Source organism: Sphaerodactylus townsendi, linkage group LG03 (assembly GCF_021028975.2).
Source record: "Sphaerodactylus townsendi isolate TG3544 linkage group LG03, MPM_Stown_v2.3, whole genome shotgun sequence".
Lineage (NCBI taxonomy): Eukaryota > Metazoa > Chordata > Lepidosauria > Squamata > Sphaerodactylidae > Sphaerodactylus > Sphaerodactylus townsendi.
In genome coordinates this window covers 120028392-120050723 of record NC_059427.1, presented here as the reverse complement: position 1 = coordinate 120050723, position 22332 = coordinate 120028392, and the positions used below count along the sequence as shown (strand labels likewise).

The window sequence follows — 22332 nt, the reverse complement described above, 5'->3', positions numbered from 1 at the left end:
TTGACTAGGATTATATAATTAGAAGATAATACAAAACACTAACTGTGTAGGCAAGACAAAGTGAAATTACAAAGGCAAAAAACAATGCAGTGAAAGCAAGTAAAATACCTAGAATAATAACTGTAGTGGACTATATTCCTATTCCACTATAAAGGTACCCTCCTATTCCATTCGACTACAGATCTAATCCCTTCATAAAAAAAACCTTTCCTAAATGTTTTTGTTCCTCACATTCTACAGAATGACAGAGATATAGGAGCTGTCCTAAGATGCTCCTCTAACTAAAAGATACAGGCAAAGAGCTATAGAATCCTTGCTCCCAGCACCCCTTGCATGCCATCCTTCATGGATGCATAAAAGTGGGAAGGCCCAAAGAGATTTCACAAGATAAGGAATGGCAAAGGTGACTGGGTGTTACTGGCCCATCACACCCCCAGTGCTCATTACGGCTTTTAAAAGTCTCTCTTCTACTATATTACTACTAAGTAAAAATAAATATCAGTAATTTCCAGACATTGTGAGGACTGTGCACATACCTTTTTATCACCTTTAATTTTAGCTGCAAGGACAATTATTATTAAAATATTTTCTTTGAAAGTTGCAGTTCCCCAGTAGGTGACCTGGCAAGACTTGCGGGTAATATCGCATTTCCCCACGTACTCTTCTCTACCATTTCTTCTTTTCCATCTCTGAAAGCTCTCATAGGCCCCTTCCGCACAGGCAAAATAATGTGTTTTCAAACCACTTTCACAACTGTTTGCAAGTGGATTTTGCCATTCCGCACAGCTTCAAAGAGCACTGAAAGCAGTTTGAAAGTGCATTATTCTGCTTGTGCGGAATGAGCCATAGTTTTCCCTGTTTTCCTGCTTCCTTGTCTCTTTCCCACTTGCCAGGCAGCCTACTCTGATCTGCCCTCCATCTTCAGTTTTTCTCCTCTTCTTTCCCTGGCAGCTTTTCCCTGGAGTAAGTTGGGCCCCATCTACATGGTGGACACTGTGGCAGTCCAAATGGCGTGGGTAGTGAGTCTTTAGTGGTTGCCACTAAGTGTGTCATAAGACCATAAGAAAGAACCTGCTGGATCATATCAGAATCCCTCTAGTTCAGCACTCTGCTACTCGCAGTGGCCTACCAGATGACTTTGGGAGCTCACATGCAGGACGTGAAAGCAATGGTCTTCTGCTGCCACTGCTGCTCCCGAGCACTTGGTCCCTAGCAAGGGCTCCTTCATCAAGGGATCACAACACGGAAAAGACATAAGACACTTTCGAGGGCCTTTGGTCTCCCAGGACCTCCTGCTTCCCCCATAATTTGCAGAAACCAAGGCTTGTTGCCTAGCAACCTTTAGAATGGCAGTGGGTACTCAGTGGGCAGTCCTTTCTTAAAGATACAAGCATTCTGTCTGTCTGTCTGTCTGTCTGTCTGTCTGTCTGTCTGTCTGTCTGTCTGTCTGTCTGTCTGTCTGTCTGTCTGTCTGTCTGTTAGATTTAATACACCGTCCCATCCCCAAAGGGCTCTGGGCGGTATACAACCAATAAAACCATCAACCTCCATCTTAAAATCAGATGATAACATAAACAATGACAAACTCATTGAGCAGTCAACATAATATGGACAAGCCCCCAAGGTGGAATATGGGGTGCAGGGGACGGCACTTTCAACGACCGACCTCCCCAAAGGAGTTTGACTCCTCAATGGATTTTTAAAGGTTTCGGTTTTTCTGCACACCTGAGACTTGTTTGTAGGGAAATCCCCTTATGTTACCTAGCTTCATTTTTCAAATCTATTAATCCACACACCATGGCCCAGTTCAAAATTAGACATATGACAGAATGGGTAAACCCAAACAATGGAATTAGGGGGAATTCCAAACCAATAGATGATGGAGTACACTGAGAATGTTGCTTCCCTGAGCAGTTGGGAGTTTCACTCTTACCTGCCTTGACGATATCTGCAAAGGGAGTTCTTTTCGTAGCACTGGATAAAACGACAGGAGCAGCTTGTTCCTGAACATTTAGCAATGTCATAGAAGGCCTTTGGGAAGGGAACAGATTTGTAATATCAACATCTCACATCATGTCCCATGCAATATGTACCAACCCACTGTTTTGTTAAAATAATCTATCATTAGATCATGTAATTAAGATCAATCAATGAAGCACAGAAGCTTCTGAATCTATCCACTCAGTTTATAATAAGTGTGTTTAAGAAAGGTAGTTGAGCTGACCTTCTGCCTTGCTTTTAAGTATCTTCAAATTTATGGGAACATCCTGACTATTCTACATTAATTAATGTATTTTACTCTGAATTAATTACTTTCTCACATTGACCAATCCAATAATACCTCTGATACAAGCACATACAAAATGTTTTAGATGCTCTTTAAAAACAATGCAAAGAACCATAGCCTTTCCCCTTTTCATTCATGTGTTCATGCCTCAACAACAATATATTAATAGCTAGTAATACTTACCCAGATTCTTCCAGGGTGGGAACCCTATTTGTAAGGACACCTGACTGCTGTTGCTTTTGTGTGGACGTAGCAGGATGGCTGGTAAGAACAAAACAAAACAGAAAAGTCCACCCTGAGTAAAACGCTTGTGTAGAAATAAGTAAGCAGATATATGACCTTTGTGTAACTCCAGTGGGTATCTTTCAAGTGTGTAATGATTAATCTAAATAATAAAATTGTAATGCGCATCACAAAGGATGGGTTTTGGCTGGTTTTTTGTTTTGTTTTCTGTTTACCGATTCTGAAGAATTGTAAGTGTAGGAAGTGAAAAGTGCAGAAACTTCTGATTGTACCTGGAAACTGGGACAGAAGCCACCTCCTCTCTGAATCGCACAGGGTCTGAGGGTTCAGCTCTCTTCTCTCTCTTCTCCTCCACCTTCTCCTGTGCTTGAGATTTCTTTTGAGATAAGACATGACTCAGCCAGCTGTCACTGTCATCTTTCACAGGTTCAGGCTTCTGTGTTCCTTCTTCAGCTGATGGCTTGGATCTTGTCGGAAGGGGATGCTCATCATCAGAAGGACTAGAAGATATACCCACAGCAGTCCCTCTTACGCCGCCCTTGCTAAATGCCTTTGGCGGTGGAGAAGGTGGCGAGTCAAAATCTTCATCTTTCAGTCCCAGCCAATCAGCTCCACCCTTGCTGCGGATGGGGCTGGCAGATACTGAGGTGGAAGGCTTGGATCTCTGGTCTGTTTTCAACTCACTGAGGTTCTCAGAGGAAAACCTGCAACAGGAAAGTCATGTGCCACGGAGAATCACAAGGGCTAAGAAGCAGTGTCATGGGAAAAAGTCATATTTTGTCTCTACCTGACAGACTGGCGTCTTGATTGCTGTCCCTCAGGAGCAAGGGCCACAGTGGGTTGATAGGCGCCAAAAGTGAACTCATCTCCCCAGTTATCTTCCTTATCTGGAAAGGTAAGAAGCTGGTTAAATGTATACTCAAGCGTTCATCTGCTTTCAATATAGACAGAAACTTCACAGTGAGAAGAGACCACTAGGGAAGAAAAACCCCATACCAGCAACTCAGTGATAGAGTGTCTGTTTGTTTGTCTTTTATTTTATTTGATTTAATACCCCGCTTCCCCGGCCAAAGCCGGGCTCAGGGTTGCTAACAGACATTATCAAATGACATCTATAAAACAATAACTTAAGATAATAATTAAAAATATTCCATAATTAAAAACATCCCATTCCATTAAAAAAATGATCCATTTGCCCACTTATGAATGCAGAAAGTCTCAGGTTCAATCCCTGGAATCTGCAGTTTAAAAATCAGATTGTAGCCTGATGTGAAAGGCTCTGCTGTCGGTCAGATGGGACACTTGACCCTGGAGTGCTGCTGCCAGACAGACAGGACAATACTAACCTTACTAGACCAAGGGTCCGCCTCTGAGAAAAGCAGCTTCCTGTGTTCTTGGGAGATTGGTTTTCCTCTTTATTTCATTACATAAACGTTTATGACTAGGATAAGCATGAATGTATCTTCGAGACCCAGAAACCAGAAGGGAAATAAAATAAACCATTATACAGTGGCACCTCAGTTTTCGTTGCCATCGTCGGTTTCGGTTTTCGTTGATCCGTTCCCTGAAAAGGTTGTCTCGATTTTCGTTGTTTGTTTCGGTTTTCGTCAGTTTTCATCGGCACGCGCATGCTATTTTCTCAACGAAAACTGGCGACTCATGCAATGGAAGCCTCGGTTTTTGTCACTTTCGGGTTTTGCTGAGGTTTCCCGGATGGATTACCGATGAAAACCGAGGTTCTATTGTATTTGAAATCCAGTGATTTTATTCTACAGATTTTGGACTCTGATGTTTGCCGCTATTTATTTTTTTCCATTTTAAAAGGCTGCATGGTATAAGTGCTCCCATTTTTAGTGATACAGCAGTCTTTAAAGGAGTAAAACAATACAACTTTAACTGGTGACAATATGGCGTAGGTATTGAAAAGAGTGATGTCACTTTTAATAGTGTTGTCACATACTAACTAGCCTTTAGGTGTTCAACAGCACCCAACAGGGAAATTATGAGAGCTATCTGGAAGAGGAATCATGTTTTCTCAATAACAAAATATTAAATACTGGGAAACTACTATCTTCACAATAAATGTGCTAAAAGAGTAACAACTGTGCATTTAATGCTCTGAAGATGATCTGGAAAGTTGCTGACAAAACTGAATAGGATTGTGGGGAAGATAGAAGCACCCGTCAAACTGGCTTGGGGAAATGTTCCAAGAAAAATTACTCTGCCTAGTTCAAAAGAACAGCAATAAAAATTATAACCTTGAATAGAAATAATTAAAAGCACTATATCCAATAACCAAAATATAAACAATGGAAAATAATGCAGTACATGGACAATGCAGTACATGCAGTACATGCAGTACAACAATGCAGTACATGCAGTACATAGCAGCATACTATTTGGACATTCAAATGTTTTGATGAAGGACAAATATTCATTTCATCCCAGTTAATTACTGGAGGTCTGCTTGATGCTTACAACTGAATTACAAGGATATCTGTGGATATTATTTATACAGAGACTCGTTAGCTTTTGTGTATTTTTTGGGATCCCTTTTCTGTATGTTAATGGTGTCCATGTATTGCTAGAACGCTGCGTGTATGGAGGAAAGTTGAAAGTATAGATCTTTCCCACCACGCTTACCTGCTTGCTTTTTGTATTTCTTGTCCAGTTTGAACTCCTTAGCTTCTCCTGTGTTTTGTCGTTCTAGCCGCTTTGTATCTGTTCCTCGTCCCAACAATTCATCCAGCATGGATCGAGCAGGACGAGGCTCCCCACTGCCAAAAAGAAAGACCGTGCATATTCTATGACACTAACTAACCAGCAACATAAATTGAGCAACTGGATTCTCTAGGGAAAATGTACTATTTCCTCCCAGCATACTTAGCTAGCATTCAGATTTAGCATCATCTCCATAGTTATGGGGTTGAATTCTACTTTGCTCAGCCAAATGTGAAGTCTCCTCCTTTAGAGCAGAGCTCCCATAGCTATCTTCTGTTTGAAAAATTGTTAGAAAAAAGAATCACAAGCTCTTCCATGTCTGAAGTTACTGATTATTTACTGAAACTGGGCAGAAAAGGAAGACAGTACCCATTGGCCCTTATCAGTGGCATAGCGTCAAGGGGACACAGGGTGCGCAATGCACCAGGCGAGTGCCGGTGCGGGGGCATTCCAACACATGGCAGGGGCACACATGTGCCCCGGACGCAGTTCCCCCTCGCTCTGGCCCTGGCCCTTACACTGCCCCTTCCTTTAATCTGAGCCCAGGATTATAGGCAGGCTCTTGAGCAGCCTACCAGGACAATTCTTCCTTCTCAGGTTTAGGAAGTTGGTCATTGAAGCCCTGTATCATTCTGCAACTAAAACACTATAAAATCACATTATATAGTACAAACAATAGGATGAACTCATTCACTGTCATTTATCCTTAATGTGAAGCTACTAGTTAGATCAAGTTATTCCCAGTCACAAGGATTCCAGACCCATCCCTTGTTTCTCTCACACCCCAGCAGTCTTTTCAGACCCTGAGAAAACTGACTCCTGGGACTTTGGGTTGTTCTAGCTTCAGGCTTCCTAGCCTGCAAGTACCTATTCTGCCAACTATGGCTTGTTAGGAACTGGAGCACAAATCAGTGGTCTTGTGAACTGCTTGACCCAGAAAAGTTCCTTTCCTTACTTTCAGTTTAAACTGGCTGAGGAAAAAGTAACCCCAGCTGATCTGAAGGAAACTTCTGGAGTTCAGCTTGCTACATTCTAATGGGGCCAGAATACTGAAGGGGACTGAGTCAGCTAAAGTAAAGTAACTCACTTGCTGCTGCTAGCCTGGAACTGCGTCTTCTCTTGGCCACTGTCTCCACTGTTCCTGATAGGTGGGGAGAATCCTCGGGGCCTAGTGATTGAGGCCTTGGCCTAGTCTGGCTGATGCGTAGCTGTCCCAGTATCTGGGAGGGCAGGGGGAGGTTCTAATGGTGAAGTGTCAATAGCAGTACCTGATTCCTTGGTCTTCTCTTCTGACAATTCTGAGTCATAGCCCATGGACCACCTAGCAGAGAGTCATGACAGCAGGACCCACACACATTAATAGATATAAGGTCACTGAGCTGTGCAGAGGAGGAGAAAGGGAGCAAAACTGCCCTCTCCTCCCTCTTCTACCATTAGTGGAGATCTGCTTGATAGAAGTAAGGTGAGTTTGCCCCTTTACCCCTCAACACTGCAGTCCCTCAGCTTTATGGCTTTCAATCCAAGCTGTCTGGAACCAGCTTTTCCAGAGTTGGAAAGGATAGTTGAGCAGAGTGGAACAAGAGAAAGATCTGTATCTGTCAGTGCCCTCTGCTGACACATCACTGCTTCCAATACAATGTTTTGCCCAGTCAAATGCCAACACTTAATGCTCTGCATTTTAGTGAATAAAAACTGCTTACACATCACCCTTTCTGCCAGCTTTCAGCTCTGTCCGGGAGCTGTCACCAAACCCCAGAGCATCCATGAGATCATTCCCATCCCCCTCGAACACCAGCTCTTCCCTCTTCCGTTGAGTGGCCTGACCAGGTGTAGAAGGCAGAGATGTTCCTGTTAAAGGGAACCGAGAGAACTTGTTGCAGTGTGCTCTGTCTGGTTTTGCAGCACTTGGCTAACTTTGATGGCTTTCTTACCCATGCAGAAATGTTCAAAGTTATATGACTGTAAAAGTTTTGGATGCACAGTTCCGCTTTCAGGTTTTTATAATTTATCATTAATATAAGGAAGCTTGGTCAATGTGCTCTTGGTTTTAATAGCGTAACCAAACATCCATCTAGCTAGCCAAACCCGCAGTGGCGTAGTGGTTAAGAGCAGGTGCATTCTAATCTGGAGGAACCGGGTTTGATTCCCTGCTCTGCCGCTTGAGCTGTGGAGGCTTATCTGGTGAATTCAGATTAGCCTGTGCACTCCCACACACGCCAGCTGAATGACCTTGGGTGAGTCACAGTTCTTCGGAGCTCTCTCAGCCCCACCCACCTCGCAGGGTGTTTGTTGTGAGGGGGGAAGGGCAAGGAGATTGTAAACCCCTTTGAGTCTCCTACAGGAGAGAAAGGGGGGATATAAATTCAAACTCTTCTTCTTCTATATCCCAGTACACACCAAGTAAACAAGAATACTGGGGTTGTGATAATCATCCAGTTGAGCTGGTGCCTGCAGAAGTGAGATATTGCGGTTGATACAAATGTTTTATCTAAACGCCAAAGAAACTACTTGACAGGGTGCTGGGAAATCAGCTTTTATACTCTGTGACATGACTGATGTATTTTAAAATTTCAAGCCCTGTTTTTTAACCTATTGCAAGAAATACAGTATTAAAAATTTTAAAACGCCATGAAAGCATCTCATAAAAAGGTACAGTGGAACCTCAGTTTTCATTGCCTTCCCTTTTCATCGATTTTTTCAGTGAAAAATTTGTCTCGGTTTTCATCGATTTGCAGTAAGGTGCAGGGGAGAAAAATCACCGGGACAAAGCTGTTGCAGGCCGTGTCTGCAACTTGTTTAATGACAATGTCTTGCCCCATTTCAGACAAATCTTAAAGAGGCATCAGAAACAAACCTCTTTGGACAGCTTTCTGGTGCGACACTGGTCCACTGGCTCTGAAGCTGGTCCTAGTGTTATTGTTTGTTACTGTTTTCAGCATAGAACGCTAGTTTATTCATCAAAAATGTGTTTTTGGTATGTTTTTTGGAGTGCCTAGAACGGATTAATTGGATTTTCATTGATTCCTGTGGAAAAGTTTGCCTCGGTTTTCATCAGTTTCGGTTTACATTGATTCTTTTCGGACGGATTACCAACGAAAACTGAGGTTCCACTGTAGTACAAGCCATTTTCCCCTGTATCTCATCACATTCTGTTCACTGCTGATTTTTCTTCAAAAGAAGGTTGGAATAAGAATGGATTGATTCCTGAGCCAAAGACATTAACAGAAGCAAATCTTTCTGCTTCCCTTTCTGCCAGCAAATCCCTAAAGCCTCCGAAACGCTAAGGCTGGAGATCATAGAAGCTGTATTAACAAAACGACATGGGGCATGATGATCTGCAGCAGTGAGGATTCAGGCAAAATTGCCCTTCCTCACACTTTTGCTGATGAAGCTTCTACTGATGCAAGAACCTCTGCAGGTTGAACAGGGAACTGAAAGCAAATTTCCCCATTTCTCATTCCTCACTGCCACTTGCTGTGACATTTTATCACTACAGATCCTGTGCCTCTCAGCACTAGATTTCTGGAGGTCTTAGAACTTCTGGGGGAAGAGGGGGGTAGGAAAGATTTATGTCCGCAAGCACCATGGATCTTGTGGTTCATAGGCTCCAACCCAATAATAATAGGTTGAAATTGGTTGAAATCGCATCCAGTTTCCTGATCTGAGGGAACTGTATATGTTAAAATGTTATAATTAAAATGTAAGTCACCCTGAGTCTGGAATTAGTCAGGAAAGGGAATCAATTTTAATTAAATAAATCAATAAATAAAAGAGCTAGATTTGCCCGGGTAACCAAAATAGTGCCATATCCACATGCATAAGTAAATGAAGACTTGACAACACCTTTATTTGCACAAACAAAAGAGGGATAACTGGTTCTGGTAGGTTTTCCGGGCTGTGTGGCCGTGGTCTGGTGGATCTTGTTCCTAACATTTTGCCTGCATCTGTGGTTGGCATCTTCAGAGGTGTATCTCAGAGGGAAGTCTATACACACTGTGTCCAGTAACAGACTTCCCCCTGTGATACACCTCTGAAGATGCCAGCCACAGATGCAGGCGAAACGTTAGGAACACGATCCACCAGACCACGGCCACACAGCCCGGAAAACCCACCAGAACCAGTTGAATCCAGCTGTGACAGCCTTCGACAAAAGAGGGATAAGTTTTAAGTCTTCACACAGTACATTCCACAAGAACCAAACAAGTCTGAAGTGATGCAATCCTGGTTTACCTTTCTCTTTAGACATTCCAGCATTAGTTTCTGGAGTACTCTTGGTAGCAGAGGAATATACCTTCTTCACCATGTCGTCTTCCTCATCAGACAAAAGTCCTGCCAAAGGGTCATCCACATCTAGAAGACATATCAAAGGTATCATAATATAGTTCAAAACAATTGTCCAAGAGCAAAATGCAGCTAGAATTGAAGACAGGAACAGGAAAAAAGGAGTCAAAATATCAAATCCTGCAAGTCCATAACCAGATCACACTCTGCCTCTCTGATGCCCCATATCTGTCTACTCTAAAAATGGCTATTTATATAATCTAAGTTAGTCCTTTGTTGATAAAATACAGAACTAAGGAACTTCGCAGAAGATTATTCCTGGCACAATAAATATGTGGTGTCTGTTATGCATGTGATCCCATTCTTTTTGCAAGGCACCACTTCTGTTGCAAGGATATGTTTTTCCAGCACTCAATCTACAATGTCTTAGCATAGGGAAATGCCATGCTTGCCCTGCCACAAAGACGCATGGACAAGACATTTTTCCCAGCAGTGAAACTACCCCCTCATCCCTTTCAACAGCCCAGTAAAGAGATGCTTGCACCAGAAGGGTTGGATCTAGGCTAGAACTAGGATGGCAGCATAGATAGGACACTATGTCCAACAGAGTGATAAAGCTGAACAGAAAGTTTATTACTGCATTCAGTGAAGCATAATTTTCCTTGCCAGTCATCTACAGTTTCTGTTAATTGAGGGATATTTTAAAAAAAATAAAACAAAACTTTGTAACAATTCAAAATTGGGTCCATTAGACCTGATGTTCATTGCGTATAAACATATCACGTGCCAACTTTTCTCCCACCAAATTTCTTTCTATAATGCAACTTGACATGTACAAAGGCTCCTTCTGCACATGCAGAATAATGCACTTTCAATCCACTTTCAATGCACTTTGCAGCTGGATTTTACTGTGCAGAATAGCAAAATCCATTTGCAAACAATTGTGAAAGTGGATTGAAAGTGCATTATTCTGCATGTGCGGAAGGGGCCAAAGAGCACCATCAATCAGATCCTACCTTCAAAGCTCAACTTCTGCATCAGCTGTTTGGATGTGGCAGGAGCAGAACTTGTTTTCTTATCCATTCCACTTATAGAATCTCCTGTATATTAAAAATAGCCATGGTAACCTCAGTGATGCCAATTCTTGCATAATAAAGCAACATAAAGTCAAATGTTTCTCTCGTTTTAAAAAATGACTTAAGTAGTTTTACAGAAACATGGAAGTGCTTATTTTTCTAGCACTTTTTTCTTGCGGGTCTCCAGCTCATCTCTTTCAGTAGCAACCTGAGAAAACAATAGAACTTGGGAGGACTGGGGGAGACAGGGAATGCAGGTGCAAACTGATGAAAAGCATTGGGCAGCAGCATAGTATAAAAGACTGCTGTGAAGAAGTCACATGACTATTTCATGAGCATAACTTGCATCAGATACACAGAGATGAAGGCAACATACTGTAGAGTTTTTCCACCACAATCTCATCATGCCACTCCAGATATGTGGATTAAGCCTCAGCCAATGAGGGTAAAATTGCCCTTGTATATCAGGGTCACAAAGGTGATAGAACAGGCAGCCCTAAAATATAATTTCCACATTAATACTTGGTTATAGAAATGAATCACTACATATAACAACGAAGTCCAGCTATTAAAACAAGATGAATCATTATAAAATCATCATGCTTTTCTCAAAGTTCCCTTGAAAAGATTGTGGAGATAGAAAACAACCTCACCCTTCTCGTCAGCTGCTGCTTTCTTCCCTGACTTTGTTGGCTGAGATAAATGCTGAGATTTCTCCACATCTTTCACAGGTTTCTGAGAGTTTGTCTTTTTAATACCCAAAAGATCAGCTTCCATGTCATCCATATCCTGAGGAAAAAGAAAGTGCATACACTTTGAACATAATGATTTGGAAACCCCCTTTTATCCACAATTGGCAAAGTACAGCAAGTTCATCTTGCCTTTACACTGCAATGTTTTCTTCATTTACCTTTAAGGTCTCTAGAAGAGCTTCTGGGTCTACATCTGAGATATCAGGATCCTTGAGGACAAATACACAAACACATTTTTATTTTTATACCAACTTTTTTTTGGGGGAGGGCGATCTACAAACTAGTTAATCCAAATGCCAACCAGTCTCTCTATATGCCTATCGTTAACTTAAGGCTTTTAACCCAGACAAGTAATAGGTGCCCATGAAAACATGTTGAAGAAATTCCATGGGTCCTTTCAATATGATATTCTGGCAGTGCTCAGCAGAGCGGCACAGTCTCCAACTGAACTATATACACATATTCCTTCCCACAATACATTTTCAGACATGAGTGACCTGCATGAATTCTCCATGTTGCTGTATTATAACCCTGAAAACTACCTTAGTTTATCACATAGAAAGAACTTGTGCATTTACTCTCACCTCTGCTTCTGTCTCTTTCTCATGAGCCATTTTGCTAAAGAAGTCATCGTCCAGAGGGTCCCTATAACATAAGTAACAGTAATGTGCAAACTCTTGGCTTTCCTGAGTAGTTTCTCTTGAGGGGACTCCTTCAAATATGAATTCTGCTCTAGGCAAAATAATGACAATCTAAGGGCACGCAGAATGTGAGAAATTTTTACTCATGTCATCAAAGCTATTTTAATTTCCTACTGTATTGTGTACAGATGTACTGTGCTTAAGGAAGAACCCCTAAATTTGCTTCAAATTTTCCTTTAGTTCAGAAGAAATTTAAGTGGCAACTTTGTTTAGGAAGATCCTTGAAAAAGGGAAGCCAAACTAAGAGATATCTGATGGGGCAGGGAACTGAGGATTGCCAAAGAGCAATTCCACAGCATCAAAGTTTTGCATATCGGAAAGTAGTACAAAAATATAAAATATCAATCACTCACTTTTTGTTGACCTCTGAGGCAACTCCTCTGGGTCTCCCTCCACTGCTGCCAAATGAGGCAGGTTTATTAGATTTAATGGGAAATTTGGGAGTGTCATCTGGAAATAAAAAATGAAGATTTAAGAGACTGATGTGTAGGTTTTAATTCTCTGGTGTATCCCAGCCCTTTAAGAGCTTAGCAGTGCCTCACACTGGCAGTTCTAATAAAAAAGCTAAGGGTGGAATATAGAATGCACAAACATTAACAGCATGGTAAAACTATTCATTGTCCTGCCAGTCTGAAATAAAGCAAGGCCTCAATTCTCATAATTCATTCATTATACCTAATTTACGACGAGTGAAAAAAACTAATTTAAAAACACTTTTCCCCACTTCTGTTATTATTTACCGTCATCACCAAGAAGATCACTAAGGACATCATCAATGGAGCCTGGAATGAGATAGAACATGTTCATAGCCTTAGAGGACTGGTCAGCATAAATTCTTCAATGAACTTTCTATAGGAAAGCTTATTTAATGCTACCTTAACATAGCTGAACTCCAGAGATAAGAAATGCTCTGACCAATCAACATACCTCATGGATTTAGTACAGATATATTATTGAATCCTTACTAAGACAGTACTTTCATCCAGGGTTTGAAACATGGTTAAGGTGGAATGTGGTCATTGTTATTTTTTTTTTGAGCAGTAGCTGTGTTAAACTTTCATTGTCCAGTCCATGAAAGCTTATGCTAGAATTAAAAAGTTAGCATTTAAGGTGTCACAAGGGTCTTGCTTAAGGTTTAGTTATAATACCTAACTATGGTTCAGGAAAGGAAGGGGTAATTCATTAGGCTGGATCCGGATTTGTAAACCATGTTTTGTACGGAGCCTGTGTTACATCCACAATGGATCCCAGGAGATACTGACTCTGTTCCTGTCTCAAACTGATAACCACATTGTTATGTCCACTGGAACAATCTATGAGACACTTTCCTCAACTTTATCCAGTATCCAAAGGATCACAAGAATGTGAAAATATAAACTTACCTTTCAGTCCTTTCTTGTGCCTTATTGCCTAAACAGAAAAGACAGACACTTTATTACAAAATAGAAAGCAAAGTGAGCAGCGCCTAAGTGTTTCTGCATGGGTTATTTGTTCAAACTTTGATGCTATTGGTTGTGGTGGGTTTTCTGGGCTGTGTGGTCGTGGTCTGGTAGATCTTGTAGATCTGGTAGACCACGGCCACACAGCCTGGAAAACCCACAACAACCAGTTGAATCTGGCCATGAAAGCCTTCGACAATACTTTGATGCTGTCCTTCTCTGCTTCCCTATCATGCTGTATATGTGAACCTCCAAGATTTTCTTCAGTCTTTTCAAATCTGCTTTGCTCAGAAGTTTTGAGAAAGATTGCAGCAAAGGCTTGGTTGCTGCCATGCAAGTGGAAGAGTTCTTATTTTCCTGCTCTTGTCTACTCAACAATATCCACTTCCACCACAGTAATATTTTATTTTCTCTACTGCAGAGGGGTTTAATCAGCAATTTGACAGTATCATAATTTTCCCCCCAAATATACCTCAGGTTTTCTGAATTTTTCCTTTCATTTACAAAATAAAATTGCAACAAGCTTATCTGCAAAGATATGATTTAGCAACTTTCTTCAAAAAATAATAAAGCTGGGAACTCAGAGAACCTGAGATGGATTTTGGTATAATAGTATATTGACATAACACCACAGGAAGGGAAAGCAGACAGCTATCAAATTAAACTATTCTCCAGACTTCATTTGAGATTACAGGACTTTACATTAATTTCAGTGCTACTTTGGGATTCATTGAATTCTGTTGAACAGTAACTACAGAAAGGAAAACAAGGGTTTAAAGTCCACTTGTGTATGTGAATACACGGCAATGCCAATGGGTGTTTCAGCAATCAAAGGGAATGGTTTGTTCTTCCATTATATACATTCTCCATCTACTTCTTCACACATTTGTGGCCCAATTATCTGTGCTCCAACAGCCACACAGTGTACATAAGACAGTCTTCTCATAATGATATCAATTAAAATTAATTGCATGGACAAATTCTAGTAATATGATTAATTTTGAAGCCTAACTCGAGTTGCCAGTCATCACAAAGATTTGTGGAGCACAAAAACATGAAGAGTTGGACCCTGAGAATGAAGGCCAGATACCTGAAAGCACCTTTTCCCCTTATGATCTCAACCCATCCCTCAAGTGTCATGCTAAGAATCCCTGCCTTTTGAACTCTATGATTGACAAGAACATGGAACAAAGTATTCTCCATGATGTCCATTAGTCTGGTCACAGTAAGGTTCTTCTTACCATTTCAAGGCTTTCAACTGCATATTCTGTCTTTTTCTTTCACCCTTGATATCCAGTGTCCAAACTTAGACTTTTTTCATCTTTACACTTATATTTATGATTGAGTCACACAGGAGAAATTTACTCCAGGCTCATCTAGAAAAACAAACAATAAACAGTCACAAATTCACTATATATATAATGTTACTGAAGTTTTAAAAGTGAATCAAATATATTGATTTAAAAAAGAAACATTATTACATTTGTATTGTATATCTTTCCTTCAGTGTCATTTTAAAGACCAACATAAGTTTCTACAAGGCAGAACTTTCCTGCCTCTGATGGAGCCCTGACTCACAAAAGCTTATGCTGGAATAAAATTTATAGTCTTGAAGATGCCACTGGATGCCTGTTTTATTTTGTATCTACAGACTAACACAGCTACCCAACTAAAACTGCCTTTACTCCAAGGAAATCTGAGCAGCATTTTAACCTGATAACAGCCCTATCAGGCAGATTAAATTCACATATAGTAACTTCCTTAAAGCCATTAACATTCTTAGTTGACCAAGGATGTGAACCTGAGTTCGTTGTATCTCAGCCCAACACTTTAGTCATAATTAGACACTACCTTAATGAAGCTGATCTTAACCATGCATCTAAGAGTAAACTACAGCCCTGTCATGGATCACACAAAAAAGAATGTCCCTCTGCAGTCTGAATTAATATTAATGTAGCTATTAATATTAAACTACATCCTTTGAAATTATCAGATTACTTCTGAGCAATTAATGTCTCTTCCTACCACTTTTAATCCTGTCCCATACCTTCTGGAAACAGAAGGAACTTCCTCATAAGGCATGGGAGATTTGGCAAGAGAATGAGACTGCCAAGGTGCCCAGGGGAGAGCAAGCTAGTTGTGGAGAAGGGGAGCAAAACCATCACCACTGTGATCAACTCGCTCAATTTCCTGAATGTATACTGTGGTGCTGGTGGTTCTACTCTCTCTTCTCTGCAGCCAGCTTTCTCTCACCCTGGCACTCACTCAGGTCCTGGGACAAGAGTGCAGAGGCTGTGAAGATGGTGGCACAGTCTGTTGGAGAGGGCAAACCCTTTCCTTCCATCCCTGGCACTGCATACGCAGCTCAGGCATGGTTGCAACTTACCCCTCCTCCAGTCCCTGCAGTGATAGCTGCTCCTAAGTGGGAACCATCTGCTAACCACAAGAGACCTTGCTTACATTCCTGGAACATGGGACTGATGCCACACTGGGAAACATGTAGCTCCTGTGCCGCTAAGTTAGTATCATTGCTCTAAATTTACATCACACCGGTTGAACTAATCCCCACCCACATACTATTGGAAACATGGCTAATTTGGTGCACAGACAAAACAGATTTCGAGTGCCATCGCAAGCAGTTATACCCATCTAAGTCCAGTGACATCCTTGGGCTTAGAAGTGTGTAGTTCTACTTAGGATGGAACTATTAGATGAAGATTTAGGGGCAAGAATCCATTCAGTTTGCCTGTTTTCAGACACTAAATGATGTTAACAATCCCAGAAGCCTCAGGAAAATCAGTGTGTTGTCTTTAGCTTTATCTGGCTCATACAAGAATGGCAACACTGCTGCCTGTTCAGTCAACACACTGAACCAGTAGCATGCTTCATTGTTAGATTTCATTACGTTTTGTTGATTTTGCATAATTTTAGCTCCCTTCAATTTCAGAAATACTGGGTATGAAGATCCCAACAACATATTTAATATTACATATTAACACAATTTCTGACAGAGATATGGTTAAGGTTTTTACGGCTCCGCACCTTCAACTGTTGATTTTGGAGGCTTAACCCTGGTTGCCATAGTAGCCAGACAAAAAGAAAAACCTCCCCAAGAACTGCCCCGTTCCTGCGAGTAGGGGAACCCCAAAGAGGCCACCACCGTTTGCGAGCAACTGCACCCTTCACCCTTATCTGGAAAAGACCAGGACAGCAGCAAATCTCACCCTGCACAATCGGCTCCTGTCGAAGCCGCCCGGGCAAACTTCCCCTTGAAACGGCCGCAAAGCATCTTGGGAAATGTAGTTCTTTCAATCTCCGGCCCGCTGTAGCCTTCCTGGGATGGAGTTTGGGATGCCAGTGGGGTAGTACAGTGCCATAAAGGTCACCCTTCGAAACATCCCTTTTCTCCAGGGGAACTGAATTTGGTAGTCTGGAGATGATAATTCCAGCGGAGCCCCACGTCCCACCGAGGCTAGTATCTCTAGCATAGGCTAGGCAACACATAGGCTGTAGAGATGAAGCATCTTCCATTTACCGGTAACAGTGTGCTTTTGTTCGGATGCTTTTGTTCACCCATGAAAGCGGGGGGAAAACCTTGTCTCTTATCAGATTGAAAACTAGGATTAAGGAAAATTTTGGGGTTCTTCTGTAATGGTGGGTTTTGTCAATCACAAGTTATTTTCCGCAGAATGCAAGGTGGGTGTAATTGAAACACGTGCAGATTGCTAACTTGCCACTCTGCAAACAGAAGAATGGAAGAACTTTACGGAGCTGACGTAGTTAGTAATAAGAAATATTTGGTAAGCTTCGGTAACGATTTGTTTAGGAGGAACAAGTTGTATTAGATATCAGTAACTGCAGGCCCCAGGGTAAGTGCGGTGCGGGTGTATTTAAATACACCCTTCTGGGGGGGTGCCACCAGAGAAATGAAGTTTGGCAACAATTAATTATACACCGGGGTGGGGGAGCAACAAACATGTCCTCTAATTTTTTAAAAAATTGCTGATCTGGGTCTTTCATAAACCTGTCTTACAACCACATAAAATACATTTCTTAATATGAATACAAAATAATTTCGGCTAAGTGAGCTTTATTCCAGTGTTTGAAGGTTATTATTATTATTATTTATTGGGTTTATAGACCGCCCTCCCCCGGAGGGCTCAGGGTTTTTAAAATCAACAATAAGAAGTGCTATGGTTGCCAACTCTGGGTTGGGAAATTCTTGGAAACTTAGGGATGGAGGCTGGAACCTGAGGAGGGCAGGGGGTAATAGTGCTAAAGCCCACCCTCCAAAGCAGCCTTTTTCTCCAGAAGAACTACTTTCTTCTGTCACTACTTTCTGTCAATTGAACTGATCTGGAAATTAATTGTAATTGTAATTCTAAATCTCCAGGCACCACTTGGAGGTTGGCAACCGTACAATCAGTCCATTGGTTCAGGGGAGTGCTCCCTGAATATTATCCCCCCTCACTGCAGTCATATTTTCCTACTATTAGAAAAAGGCTGCAAGTGAACTGCAATTTAGGAAAGACTTCATAGCTTTGAATACAACCTGTTCTGTAAAAAAACCCCATCAATGTAATGGGTACAACCTTGGTTGAGACACTGACTCTACATTTGCTTCAGAAATAAAGGCGTCGACTTGCAGGCTATCTGGACCACTTAGATGAAAGCACTGTACTGCCTTTGCTCTATAAACATGTTTATTTTAGCTGTTAACAAGATCTACAGGAGGTCCAATAAATTAATGGAAAGGCATCAAATAGCCATAAAGCAACACTAAAGAGCTTAGTTAGCCCGATTAAAGTTGCCAACTCCACCTTTGGAATTTCCTGGAAGTCTGGGACATAGTATTGTGGAAAATGGAGCTTGGGGAGGGAGAACAGCAGGAATGTGATGCCATAAACTCCACTTTCTGAAACTGCCATGCCCTCTTGGGATAGCTTATTTTCACTGAGACAGGCTTGTAAGCAGCCAGACACCCACCCCCCACCCCCGCTAGAGTTTGCCCTAAGTGGCACAGGGATCAAGAACTAGCATAAGGGAAAGGCATGGCTCCACACAAAATGGGTGCATCTCAGAGGCTTTTGGATCTCCATCTTGTGTGTCAGCCAGGATGGGAAGGTAGTTGGCAGCTGTACTTTTCCAGTGGTCCAAAGGCGTGCCTGGTTGGACAATGGGCTAGCTAATCTCCATTGTCTCACCCTAATGTGGTTTAATTAGTGCTTCAAGTTGACCAATACTTATTCTGACTTGCACCCATCCTGGCACTCTTCTGCATCCATGTCTGCACCCAACAATCACCTGCATCCATCAAAGTGATTAATCAGTATTTAGAGCAGCCCAGGAATTCCCTTGCATTCTGACAGCTCATCAAGTCTCATCTAGCTGTTTGTCCCAAGCCCAGAAAAGCCATCACTTTGTTGTCTTTGACTTAGCTTACCTCAAACTGCCTCAGGACCCATTTTGTGAAAATAATATTAGTCTTATGGCCATTCATGTTGGACACACACACACACACTTTGCATGTGGGCCCTTTCTTTTGTTCCTGAAAATGCTAGCCGTTTCCCTCTTCAGCACTGCCTTCACTGGACATCTCCTCTGCAGAAGTATCACCCATCCCTGAAACCCTAACCAACTTCTACCTTTTTCTCTGATAGCCCCATCTAAAGGCCCGGGTGCCCAGCTACAGCACTGCAGCTGCTCCACCCTGCCATTCCCAAGGGGAGTACCCAGTAGCTTAGGGAGCCAAAAACACACAAAAAACCTCCGGCTGTCAGAAAACCCCCATTGGGCTTAATGAACTTATACCACTGAAAAGGTGGGATAAGTCCAAAGCCCTGGGTTCTGGCATTGTTGAGGCAATGGCTGGGTGGAAGCTGACTAGTTTTGGCTCTTCCCCTGGCCACACCTCTGGATCACCCCCACTACACAGGAATTTTGGCATGGCATTCTGAGCTGCATTAGAGTGCTGTGGAGAGCTGCAACAGCAGCCTGCCAATGCATCCGCCCCACCACTGGGCATGCGCCCCAGGGAGGGCAAATTTGCTGGTGCAACACCACACTGCCTTCGGTGGGGAATTCACCCCCCCCTTTGGAAGGGGCTGTTAGTCAGATCTTGCATGCCTTGTATGTGTATGTTCATAGTTTTAAAAAATATTTACTTTTTGTTATTTTATTAATAAAACCTTTTTTGTATTGTCGAAGGCTTTCATGGCCAGAATCACTGGGGTGCTGTGTGGTTTCCGGGCTGTATGGCCATGTTCTAGCAGCACTCTCTACTGACGTTTCACCTGCATCTGTGGCTGGCATCTTCAGAGGAACCTCTGAAGATGCCAGCCACAGATGCAGGCGAAACCTCAGGAGAGAATGCAGCTAGAACACAGCCATACAGCCCGGAAACCACACAGCACCCCAAAACCTTTTTTATTTTCATAATGGCCTTCTGTAAACACAGGTTATAGATCTCAGTTACCCCTTCTGGTTGAGTTGTGTCTGAGGCGAATTTCCTCCAACATTGAGACCGTTTACTTTGAGTAACAGGCTATCCTCTGAAACACCCATTGCATTCTTATAAAGCATCAGAGGCAGAAAGACGGACAATATTTGTGTCACACTATCTGAAAGTGAGTTTCTTTATTAAGATCTATGCATGTTGTACAATTGATGGTTTTTAACTGTACAGTTTTTTATACAGCATTCCACTGAAGTATACCAAAGTCCAGGATGAACATGTTAACAATACAGTAATCACATCTTAGAATGGAATGCTTCGGCAGCTAGGAAGTTAAAAAATGACTTTACAATCAAAGTTCACTTCTGTTTTAAAATACATGTTTCTTTCCCTGCCTGAAGGTTATATTAAGAGAATCCAAGCAGCATACCTACGTAGGGATAAAAAACAAGTCCACGAGTCCATTTCCAGAGTCTTTGTTCAGATTCTTTGATTACAACTTCATATAACTGAAGGGAGCTCCCCAGTTTTTCAGCTGGTTGTCCTGAAAACTCGAGTTGCTACGTGAATCTATCCTTGTGTAGCAATTTTTAGTGTAATGGATTTCAGTTTTGTACAGTGCTAAAACATGATTCTCCTAACAGATTAATCTCTCCCTGCTGTGGTATATCAGCTCTGTTTGTGGCATATGGCATCAGGAATATGCAGTATCAGCCTTCTGCTATGCCAGTCTTCATACACACTTAGCTTTACAATTGGAATGGACAACAGTCACTCTTTGCATCTATTCTAGCGATACAATTCCATAAGTTCAGGGCACAACAGTATAAATAAATGTCTAAAATAGTGTGAGTGCTTCAGAAAGAGTTCTTTTCTGCCTTCCAGGACAAAATGGAACAAGTAAGATTTGTTTTTACCCCATGACGAAAGCTTTACAGATCCGAAATAATGCAAATTAAAAGAATTGCTAAGGTGAAAGCACTCTTCTCCAGGTTTGAAAGCAAGGACACGGTACTATTTTCCCCTTCCCTGTTACTAGAGAAAGGGGGCAGCCATTCCAGAGAAGGAGCAGCAGCTGCTGGAGACAGGAAGTGCTTTCATACCATAGCAGTGTGATTTAATTAGAACTCTTACTTTATTTATGAGAGGGATATGAACTCCTAGATGCCATCCAACATAGCACTGCTATACAAGAAAGCAGAATTTCTCTTCCTGCACCATGAGGTCAGAAGTCCATTCCTTGGACAATGAAGCAAATTATGAGAATGCCCAGGCCTTTTAACTCCTAAATAGAACGAGATTTGCTGGAGGGTTCTGACAACTCTTGCCTAGATTAGGTACGACAGTGAAAAAGTGCTGCTGCTTCCCATCAACTGTTTCCTGAATACAACTACTTAGTAGTAAAAATCCTGCTAGGTGACATGGAGTTGCTCAGCAGTTAAGTGCTTCACAAAATCAATGCCTCACACCAATCTGTAAAGCTTTTCTGAATGATTAAAAAGGGCTAGTTTCTAAACATAATTACAAATTGCACTTCATATCATCTTGTGTTCCCCGGACTAATCCCCTCCCTATTTTAAAAATGAACAAGCAAAGTGAGTTATTGGCTACCCTATGGAAATTTAGATTTGCCAAGTGATTCAAGGGCACATAGGGTAGATGACATCAAATCTGGGGACTGGAATAGCGTACGAGCAATGGCTCCAAATTTCATCACAGTTTGGCTTGCATTGGCTTCAGGTGTTTGTGGAAAGATTCATGGACCTGTTGGAAGAAATAAGCTTAATTAGTTATTTTAAAACACACACTGAAGATTTATACCCTTCCTTTCTAATACAACCTGTACACTGAAGTTGATTTACAGTAAAATCCATATTCAGTTTAAAATAGATAGTAGCCAGCAATTAAAACTTGCACACACTGGAGAGAAAAGACTGAAGGCCTTTTTCAAATAGAAGCATTTTTTTCTCTGACACCAGAAGGCTCCTAACACTAAACTGTCTGCAGTGCAAAGGAAAGAGAATTGCAAAGAGCAGGGGCAGCTACCAAGAATACCCCCACTGTGCTCTCACCAATCAGATTTCTCCACCTTGGTATTCACATAAAGTTTATCCAGTCCACCTCAAAATAAACTGCTTTATATGGATGGTGGTGGTGGTCCACTGAGAACCATGTAGCCTAGATCTACTCTGAATAAGACATGCTCAGGGTTACAGTCAAACAATAAGCAATATACAGCATTCCATTAAAAGTGAAAATATCACTAGTCAGAAAAGTAACTGCAAAGAGATATTGATGTGAAGTTCCAGAATCCCCAATTTGAGATGTTCTAATGTTCAAATGCAAAAACCAGCATAAACTCCATAGCTTCTCTGAAG

At 41.7% G+C, this 22332-nt stretch overlaps 2 protein-coding genes across 5 annotated transcripts in view; both read right to left on the bottom strand.

Annotated features, from left to right (window-relative positions):
• Positions 1-16780, bottom strand: part of FBF1 (Fas binding factor 1) — a 42599-nt gene extending 25819 nt beyond the window's left edge. Inside the window, exons 1-16 of one of the 3 annotated variants that reach the window (XM_048491106.1) lie at positions 16725-16780; positions 14742-14876; positions 13444-13471; positions 12802-12843; positions 12415-12511; positions 11945-12005; positions 11519-11569; positions 11262-11397; positions 10549-10632; positions 9482-9601; positions 6952-7099; positions 5174-5307; positions 3318-3417; positions 2803-3234; positions 2471-2548; positions 1934-2031 (exon numbers count right to left, since the gene is read on the bottom strand). In XM_048491106.1, coding sequence (XP_048347063.1) covers positions 1934-2031; positions 2471-2548; positions 2803-3234; positions 3318-3417; positions 5174-5307; positions 6952-7099; positions 9482-9601; positions 10549-10632; positions 11262-11397; positions 11519-11569; positions 11945-12005; positions 12415-12511; positions 12802-12843; positions 13444-13471; positions 14742-14744 — 1612 coding nt within the window. In that variant the 5' untranslated portion in view covers positions 14745-14876; positions 16725-16780. The other 2 variants (XM_048491105.1, XM_048491107.1) reach the window with 2 other exon arrangements.
• Positions 16781-20105: 3325 nt separating this feature from the next.
• ACOX1 (acyl-CoA oxidase 1) overlaps positions 20106-22332 on the bottom strand; it is a 35810-nt gene continuing 33583 nt past the window's right edge. For both annotated transcript variants that reach the window (XM_048489953.1, XM_048489952.1), the window contains exon 14: positions 20106-21718. In XM_048489953.1, coding sequence (XP_048345910.1) covers positions 21668-21718 — 51 coding nt within the window. In that variant the 3' untranslated portion in view covers positions 20106-21667. The remainder of the gene's footprint in view (positions 21719-22332) is intronic.